This window comes from Cynocephalus volans, chromosome 12 (genome assembly GCF_027409185.1).
Source record: "Cynocephalus volans isolate mCynVol1 chromosome 12, mCynVol1.pri, whole genome shotgun sequence".
NCBI lineage: Eukaryota > Metazoa > Chordata > Mammalia > Dermoptera > Cynocephalidae > Cynocephalus > Cynocephalus volans.
Genome location: NC_084471.1, coordinates 66,909,914 through 66,919,733, shown reverse-complemented (window position 1 = coordinate 66,919,733; position 9,820 = coordinate 66,909,914). Strand labels below are relative to the sequence as shown.

Below are 9,820 nucleotides of genomic sequence, written 5' to 3'. Positions count from 1 at the left end.
GGCCAGGGAAGTGTAGGAAGCCAGATTGCAGGAATCAAGCACACAGGTGAGGGCCTGAGATGGGAGTTTGTGGGAAGCCAGGCTCATGGAGAAGGAGGAGAGCTCAGGAGACATGCAGGGAGATACCTGGCCCAGAATGGCCAGGGGAGAGATGGAGAGAGCCCCAAAGGACAGCATGCATGGGGTCAAAGGAGTGAGGGGCAAGCAGTGGTCCGCAAGCCAAGAGAGGCTAGCAAGGCAGCCCTGGGGCTGGAGACCCTCCACCCAGCTCAGATCTCTAGCAGGTTGCTCTGCTCAGGGCTGCCTCCAGGGGCTTTCTCTGGGGGAGCTGGAGAGGCAGAAGGTCCGGATGTCTGACTCGCCTCCTCTTCCCCTGCACTGCGACCCTCCCCCAGCTCCTTGGGGCCACTGGGAGGGGGGCCCGGGCCGGGCTCCCCATGGGTGCGCTGATGTTTGCTCAGGTGGTCACTGCGAGTAAAGCGCTTGGAGCAGAGCAGGCAAGTGAACTTCTTCTCCCGAGTATGAGTACGCACGTGACGCTCCAGCTCGTCCGAACGGGTGAACCTCTTGCCGCAGAAGAGCCAGTTGCAGACGAAGGGCCTCTCGCCTGTGTGCCAGCGCAAGTGGGCCTTCAGGTGTGAGGCCTTGCCATACACTTTGCCGCAACCAGGGATGTGGCAGCTGTGGATGGGCTTCTTCCGCAGCCCGGCTGCTGCTGCACCCAGCCGCTCTAGCTCCTGGCAATTGGGGCAGTCGCAGGAGGAACGCCCTGCTCCACTGCCCCCATATCCACCACTGCCCCCTGGGCCTGCGCCCCGAGGGGGTTTGGCTCCACCACTCCCCTCCAGCTGCCCACTATTGCTCACTGCCTTAGGTTTATAGACATCTTGGGGAAGGACATGCTGGGGACTTGGTTGCAGGAGGTGGGGAGCTGGGTAGGGGGCTGGATTAAGGGGGGCAAAGTCAGACGGGTAGGTGGGCATCTGGGGGTTCAGTGGAGGCTGAGCAGGGCCTGTGGGCAGTGTCCCTTGCAGCCCATCACCCTGGCCCTGCCCACCACCCAGCCAGTTGCCCCCAGTGTGCATGTCCCACCAAGGAGTAGGAGCATTGCCTGGGCCTGGTGAAATGCCTGCATGGATGCCCGCCTTATACCAGGAGCCGTAGGGATGTGCCATGTCCAGAGAGGTGTAGACACTAGGCAGGCAGTCAGAAGAGCTGTGCCCCTTGGGCACTAGTAGCCCAGGGTCCTGGCTGCCTGTGGGCCCAGCAAATGAATGGGAGAAGGAAGGGTAGTCATTGGCATAGCCCGAGGTGGGTGCTGGAGGACTGCCTGCAGGTGAGAGGAGCCCATTCGTGCTTGAAAAGGGGGCTGGGTAGGCATCCCCCATGGTTTTGGGGGCTGAAAGGTCACTGCCCACAGAGTATGACTTCTTTGTGCTTCCTTTGCCCAGTGTTGTTGAGTCCCGCAGAGGACTGGAGCCACCAAATTTGCTGCACGCTGCTGTCAGCATGGCCAGGGGACTGGAGCCATAGTGAGTTTCCTCCTGTGGAGAGAGGGAAGCACTGCTTAGGGGGAGAGGAAGAGAGGTGCAGAACAAAGGGCAAAGCTCTAGGACTGAGACCTAGAGACATGGACAACAGAACTCAGGGGTCAGGGAAGAGTTGAAGAGGATGGAAATTAGAGGTAAGAAAGATGGACCACTGAGGACCAGGCATCAGGGCAGAGCTAAGATGGAACCCTGGAAGGAGAGTGGAGGCCCAACATGGGAGGCAGGAAGCAGAGCTTATTGTGGAATTGCTAGGGGTGTGCAAAGGGCCTCCAAGGAACAGGAGACTTTTTTTTTTTTGGGTTATGAATATTCGTGGGGTACAAACAGGAGACTTTTTAAATTACTATGAGAAGAGCTAAGTATAGAGGCAGCAGGTGGGTAAGGTGAGAATTAGGGATCCTGACCCTGGGAAGTGGGTTTGGAGCAGACAGAGGCTATGGTCAGGAACGTGATGAGGCTCAAAGAGCAGCATGGGAAAGGTGAAGTATTAAGGGAACATATTGGTCCTCTTTCCAGATTTCCACAGCTTCACCCCACATTCCACTTCCTATCTCTGCTTCAGTTCCTAAGGCAGTGGCCTTGTCTCCCTGCGGTTGAGTCCTCATGTTCCTGGTAAGGAATCTCTTGGCAGGGACTCTGGGTTTGGGGAGCAAGAGGAAGCAATGGTGGAGACACTGGGACATTGAGTGGGAATAGGGCTGCCGCCAAGCCAGGACTGTGGCTGAGGCAAGAATGTCTTTCATGCGGGCAGTGGGTACCTCCTACTTTGTGGTGCCAGCTGGTACCCCTTTGGGAGGGCTGGAAGAGCCAAAGTCCTCATGCCCCTCCAAGGCAGGGAATTGGGTGGCTAAGATACGGGTTCACAGCCACACCCCTCCATGCCTCAGTGTCCCCTAATATGTACCCATGTGGCATAGCTGGTCTCTCTTCACCCTTCTAGCACAGCAAGTAAAGGAAGACATATGTATGTGGGGCATAGGCGCCTTTTAGAATCACAAAGGTGTCTCTTTAATGCCCACCATGCTGTGGCTACCATGCCAAACCACCCTCAAGATTACCACCCCTCAGGAGTTCATGGTACCCCTCCCTGGGTCAGGCTCAGGACCTCCCAGGAGAAGATGCCCTCCAGCATCACTGGCTGACATAGACATGCGTCTATTACTGAGAATCCCACCAAAAAAGATGCCTTCAAAAGCTGAGCCTGTATGGTTCCCTGATTGAGGTCCTCAAAAGTTGATGTGCCTAGTGCCTTCCCCATAAAGCTGAGAAAAGGACCCAAGAATCCAGGATTCTCAGACCTGCCTGGTAGCTCCTAGCATGTGGTATGTGTATGATAACAATCCTAGAGGTAGGTCTGAGGTCTTAAGGTTGCAGTGAGGGGTGTGTGCAGTCACCACTCTTACACTGCTCCCCCTGCCCGATTATCTCTCTCAGAGGTCCTGTTGTCCCCATGGGCTCCCAAATTTGAGCCACCAAAAGCTTTCTCCAATTTGGCCACAGTAAACACTCAGGGTTCCTCCCAGTCAGGGTTTCCCTGGAGCCTCTGATCTTCCAAGCAGAGGGTGGGCAAAAGCAGGATAGCTGATGGGGCAGGAGTCAGATTGTAGCAGAAGGGTGAGGTAGAAATGTGGAGTCTGAAGGAGAGAGACAGAGACCCAGAGACATGGGAGCAAAGGACCCTGCACAGGGTGAGGAACTGACATAAAGTCCCATCGGGCCAAGGAAAGGGGGACCAAAGAAGGGAAAACTGGCATTAAGAGGCAGAAATGGGTCGAGACCCAGGAGAGCAGAAAGGTGAAAAGACAAAAGGGAGGGAGAGAGAGGAAAGCAAAATAAAGAAGGAGAGGTGATGGAAAAGAGACTGCGCTAGGAAAGCAAATGAAAGCAGAGGGAAAGAAAGGAAGGAGAGAAAGGAAAGGGGGAGGAGGAAAAAGAAGGCCGACTTCCTACTAAGAGAAAACCACTGTGGTGTTGGGTCCCAGAAAACCCCCAGACCAGGCCACTCCTCCCTCTTTCTCCCCCCTGACCACCCCCTCCCCCTCTGCCCAGCCCAGCCCGGCTCCTATGGTTTCCCTGCGGTCGGTTTATTTTTAAAAACGCCGACGCCGTCCCCCCGCCCGGCCCTCACACTGTGGCCACAGGGGCCTCAGCCAAGCCCAGGGACCCCACCCAGCTGTGGGGAGAGAAGGAGGGGTGAATGAAGGCAGCCAGCCCCAGACCAACTGGAGACCCCAGCCCTGAGGATCGGAGGCCCACAGAGCCCCTGAGGGCAGGGAAGGGAAAGCAAGGCCAGACTGTTCTGGAGGCCAAGAGCTGGGCATATGGCTAAGTTTCACCATAGCCTCAGTTTCCTTCTCTTGCTGATTGCTCTCTCCTGAGCATTGGTGGAGAGAGTCCTGGCTAAGCGTTCTGAATTTGTGCCCCCATACCTGGTCAAATGTATTACCTTTCCAGGGCCCAGCAGTCCCACCTTCTAGCTGTTTCCCCCACCACCACCTCCATACCACCATCCTTAAAAACAACAACAAGCAAATAAACACAGGCTTAAAGTACTGAAAGGGGAGTTTTTGGAGAAAACACAAGAGAGGAGCTGTGGCAGCTCTCTTACCCAGATGTGCAGTGGAGGAAAAGAGCCCCTCTTCCGGGGAGTTCACAGTGCAGTGCCCAGCCTGACCTCCCAGGGGAAATGCTCACTACCCCTCTGAAAACTGACTGGCCTTAGGTTCTGAGCACCCAAGCTCCCAGTTTCTAGTTCTCAACTTTCTTAGCCTTCTTCATAGTTTCTTAGTTCTCCCAGCCTCCCAATTCTCCATTCCCTCCTACCCCCTCAGCCCCCCATTTCTTCCCCTCCCTACATCTCACTCAGCCCAGGTGAGCAGCCCATCAAGCAGCAGCTGCTTCCCTTTCTGTACCCCAAGTTCTTCCCACTGTCAGAGAGCACACCCATACCAGGCAAAGGGTTTCCTAGGGAGGTGGGGGAGGTAGGGAGGGGGTTGAGGGCCCAAAGACCCAAAAATTAGGTGAAGAGATGGAGGAACTGGAGACTCTGGAGTGCCTTTGTGTTGGGGGTGTCTCCAGCTCACAAAGAGTGAGGAGACACGAAAGGCTAGTTTCCTTGACTCACTCTTCTTGCCAAGCGCTACCCCAATCCCATGTCCTTCCAGCAGACCTCCAGGCCACCTCTGCCCCTGGCACCCATGCCATGCTGGCAATGCTGGCATGATGCCCACACCTACTGATGCTGCCCCTGGTCTGGGTGGACCCAGGGTTCACATGCACCTTATTCTTCCAGCTTCCTCCAGGCCACAGTGTGTCAATGATGGCTCAGTATTGTCTGCTGGGGAGGTGGCAAGATGACAATCTGTCCCCATAGCAGCTGGGGGTAGAGTACAACACCTGGGACCCCCTGATTGTATACAGAGTGTGAGAGGAGCATGGTGTTCACCCCAGTGGCTTGCATGCCATTTCTTCAAACTCAGCCACAAACTCAATGTCTCACAGCCTTACACATACACCGTTCCTCACCAACAGCACTCAGATGGCCCAGCTTACACCCCCCCCCCCATACTCTCATAAAGCCAGCCATGTACAGGCACACTCGATTGCACTCTGACACATACACTCAGGCCAATGAACACAGGTGTTAAAACTCCTCCTCCATCTAACACACACCTCTCCTACAGGTTGACTGAGTTCGGTTCCTGTTTGGCCAGTCACCCTGGGACCTGAGCTAGGGCACCAGGAACAGAGAGAGATAGGGGCTTTTGAGGGCACCAAGAATAGAGAAGATTTAAGGCTACGGAAGGGGGTTGACCTTCAGGGAGGGCTCTCTGGCTCCAAATTCATGCAGAGGGACCCAGAAAGCAGGAGAGAGATGATGACAGAGAAACAGCATCAGAGACCCAGAACAGAGAAAACCCAGGCTGTGAGTCCTCCCTTTCCAGCTATGGGTGTTGGGTCCCCAGAAACCCTAGTAAAGTCAGTAATTTCTCAAGACCCCAAACCCTGACCCCATGGTAGCCTAGTTCCATCTATCCTCGGTGCCAGAGGCAAGGGACAGTGGGGTCCCAGCCTGGAGGGGAAGTGGCCCAGTCCGCCGTGGAGCCTCCCACTCCCAAAATAGAGCTGAGTTTGTCTTTGGCTGAAAGCTAAATATTTGTGAGCCGGGCAGGCGGCCTCAGACCCTGTCCCTCCTCCTTAGCTCCCTCTCAGGCCTGGGCTCAGTTCCCCTGGTCAGCCCCCCCACATACACAGAGCTGCCCTCCTCCTTTTTCTCCTAGCCTACCTCCTCTCCTACACACACCATTCACAGGCCCAGCCCCTCCCCACACACAAACTAGACAAGATCCTGCTAGGAGTCTAGGAGACGGGACCCCCAGAGAACTATGCCCAGCAGCCACTCCATGCCTACTCAACCAGTCCTCTCTGCCTTCCGTCTCTCCCTCTCTGCTACCAGCTTATCTATTTCCCACCACTCTCTCCCCATTCCACTCTCCCCCTCCTTTCTCCATCCCTTTTCCACTCCTCACAGTTAGTGCACTTAGCTAACCTTAAGGGTCCATGCCTTCTGTTGACCTAATCCCCTCTCACCCTCTTTGACTGCCCTCTGACCCCTGGCCCTGTTCTCCCCTTTGTTTTCTCCTGCCCCCTGCTCCCCGCTTCTCAGACCCCACTGTTCTCTCCTCATCAGAAGGACCCCTGGAAGTGACAAGCACCAAGCTACTGTCTATGTGAGTTGGGGGGGGGGGGCGGGCAGGCATTAGGACTATTAAGATTGTGGCCAGTTTCCTGGGGGGAGGAGGGGGCAGTTACCTCAAGCAGGGAGGACGCCATCCTGAGGCTGGGGAACGGGTCCCAAGGAGCCAGGCAGATGGAGAGAGCCGAGCAGGAGAGAGAGGGAGAGGGAAGAGGGAGGGAGAATGGGAGAATGAGAGAGAAGAGATCTAAAGTTAGAAGGGACTGGGGGGTGGGGGTGGGGGGGCTGCTCTCTGTCTGTAGGGATCCACCCTCTAATTACAGCTTTCCCAGCGGAGAAGGCTCCAGATCCAATGAGGAGGGCGAGAGAGGGAGGCAGAGGGTCCAAATTTCCTGCTCCATTTGCTGAGCTCCCCAAAGAAGGGATCTGGGAGGGAGAGGAGAAAAAGGGGCACCCAGGGAAGGAGAGGGAAGCAGGAAGAGGGGATAGGAACATGGGCAAGTTGTCAGGGATTCTTTGGAGGGTGCTGAGGGGAAAGGTTAAAGGGATGGTGGACCCAGGTGTCCTACACACCCGCAGCAATCCCATAGGCATCTGTGGGCACCCCTCCCAGAGCTCCCCAGTATCATGTACCTGGGGGAACTTGGGGCTGGCTGTCCTGAGCCTCTCCTCTCTGGAGGTCTGGCAGGCAACGGGTGGCTTGAGGGTGCTGGGAGGGATCCGCTCCTCTCCTGGCCAGCTCCACTCCTGTTCCCACTCGGGCTCCGATCCTACAATCCTGCTCTGAGTCCAGAGTCCTTGCTGCTGCTCGGCGGGCTGCTGCTGTTGCTGCTGCTGCTGCTGCTGAGGCTGCTGCCGCCCGCCGCCGCCGCTGCTGAGGGAAGGAACAGGAGGGAAAAGGAACAAACCCCAAACCACTAATTAGAGATCCAAGGGGGGGATGGGGGATTGGGGACGACACTCACACAGAGAGACTGGAACACACTGACATACACACTCATGGACAAACATAGGGATGATGCATGCATACATACACACACACAGCACTACCCATAAGGGTAGGGCCACTGTCATGGATGAACACAGGCAAACACACACTAATGATCATGGTGACATGCTGGAAGCATACACACGGAGATGTTTGCTTCCCTGGTCAACCACTTCTAGACCAGGACAGTAGTGTGTATGTGCCTGTGTGTGCCTGGGTATGTGTGTTGTGTGGGATGGGATGGAGGGTGTGTCCTGGGGTGGTGGCTTCTCCTGATTAAACTTCTAGGGCCATTCAGGTAGGTCCTAGAGCAAGGTCTGGAGGAAGGGGTGGATGGTGGGAAAGAGCTTCAAACAGGCTTGGGGGGCCCTCAGTCTTCCATCCAATGCCTCAGTTTCACTACTTGGAAGTGACACGTAGGCCTACCTCACTTTGTGGGGCAGAACCTGGATCTTCTGATGATGAGAAAATTTAAGGCAGGCAGGAGTGAGGGCGGAGGTAGAAGGTCATGGAGCCAACCCACCCATGCCCACACGCAGCCCCTTTAGATTAACCCCCCCAAAAAGAAATTCCTCATCATTTCTTGCCAGTTACCATCCCTGAGCCCCTTTGGCCATGGGCTTAATCTCCATCCTTTAATAGATATCAAAGTTCTCATGAGTGATTATACTTTCCTGGGAGGGGGTTCCTGGTTCCCTTTCTCATTGCCATGCATCAATTCCCTCTGCCACAGAAAGAACTGAAGTTACAGCTTAAGGATTTGCCATCAACATGAGAAAGAAGAGAAGGAAGGTCAACCAGGAGAGGGAAACCCAAAAAGTCTACTGACTGCAACCTGGGCCCTGGGGTAGGTTTATAAGAGAGAGAGGACTGGGAACCAGCATCTCCCACAGAGGGGCCCAGCCCTCTGGGTTGTTTTGCAGGTCATCCCTTAACACACACACCACTCCTCGCCCACCATTGCCTGTCAGAGAAATAAAGCCCTGTCATTTCCCCTCTCCTTAGGCCCCAACACGGACACCTCACTTCCTCTTTCGGAGTGCTCGCTTGCTCCTTTTGCTCTCCCAGCTCTCCAAGGAAAATTTGGGAGGTGGAAGGAGCAGATGGAGGTCCAGGGAGCATTAACAGCAGTTTAACCAGCAGGCAGGAGCAAGTTTCAGGGTAGGACCCAGGAGTTCTGGATTCCAGCCCATGATTGGGTTTTCCCCAAGGAACTCTGTGAGCTCAACTTTTGGGGAAAGAGGTAGGGAACCAGGTGGCTGGTAGACAGAAGGAAAGAAACCAAAGAAGAAACAATGCAGAATGACCAAGAGACACACAGAGCAAATGAAACAATCCAAGAATATCAGAAGAAAGAATCATAAGAAAGAGAAAGAGACAGGGAAGAAAAAAACAGAAGACCAAATTTATGGCTTTAAAATCAAAAACAAACAAACAAAAAACCCCAAAACACACACACACACACACACACACACACACACACAAAAAAAAAAAAAAAAAACAGAAAGAAGAAAAAAATAAAAAGGGAAAGAAACAAGCCCAGAGGAACAAAGATGGAGAGACAATGGCTTCGGAGAAACAGGGAAAATAACTGGTGGCATGGCCAGGTTTGCAGGAGGTGGAGGGTTAAGCAGCCGGGCAGGTGGGGGGCGGGGATGGAGTATAAATAGTGCATAATTGTGTCCGATGATTACACGGGCCACCCCACCCGTCTGCCCAAGAGGAAGTGCCCGTGGTGGGGTGTCCCTGTGACCTCGCAGTCTCCCCCTGGTAAGGGTGGAGCCTGAGCCTGAGGTGTCAGATGGATTTCTGGGACCCCCAACTCAGAAGCTGGGAAGAAGAGGAAGCTTTAAAAAAATTACTGTATTGGGCCGGCCCGTGGCTCACTCGGGAGAGTGCGGTGCTAATAACACCAAGGCCCCGGGTTCGGATCCCATATACGGATGGCCGGTTCGCTCACTGGGTGAGCGTGGTGCTGACCACACCAAGTCAAGGGTTAAGATCCCCTTACCGGTCATCTTTTAAAAAAATAAAAAAATAAAAAAATAAAAAATAAAAAAAAAATAAAAAAAATAAAAAAAATTACTGTATTGCTGGCTGAAAAGCCTGAAACCAGTTAGATCAAGCAGGAAACTGAGGCAGAGAAGAAAAGTTTAGACTCTAGAGAAGAGATAGCAGGCAAGAGAGAGGGTTGGGACTCAAACTAGATTGGGGAAGAAAGGAAGAGACTAAAAGGGAAAAAGAGGAAGGATTAAAAAATGAAAGGAAGGAAAGGAGATGGAGAAGGTGGACCCTCCCCCATCTCCTCTCCCCTTCTGGACTTTAATCCCTAATCCTACCTGGGAAGGTGCAGAAGTATTCAAATCCAAAGAATGCTAGGGAGGGCCAGACTGTGGCTCACTCGGGAGAGTGCGGTGCTGATAACACCAAGGCCACGGGTTCGGATCCCATATAGGGATGGCCGGTTTGCTCACTGGCTGAGCGTGGTGCTGACAACACCAACTCAAGGGTTAAGATCCTCTTACCGGTCATCTTCTATAAAAAAAAAAAAACACAAAAAAACCAAAGAATGCTAGGGAAGGAAAA

General features: G+C 54.0%; 1 protein-coding gene across 1 annotated transcript; it reads right to left on the bottom strand.

The window, feature by feature from the left end:
• Positions 1 to 269: 269 nt before the first annotated feature.
• SP7 (Sp7 transcription factor) lies at positions 270 to 6,383 on the bottom strand. Its single transcript, XM_063076399.1, has 2 exons — positions 6,363 to 6,383; positions 270 to 1,544 (listed from the first exon to the last, which is right to left on the bottom strand). The coding sequence occupies exons 1-2, from the start codon at positions 6,381 to 6,383 to the stop codon at positions 270 to 272; spliced, it is 1,296 nt and encodes a 431-aa protein (XP_062932469.1).
• Positions 6,384 to 9,820: the final 3,437 nt, after the last annotated feature.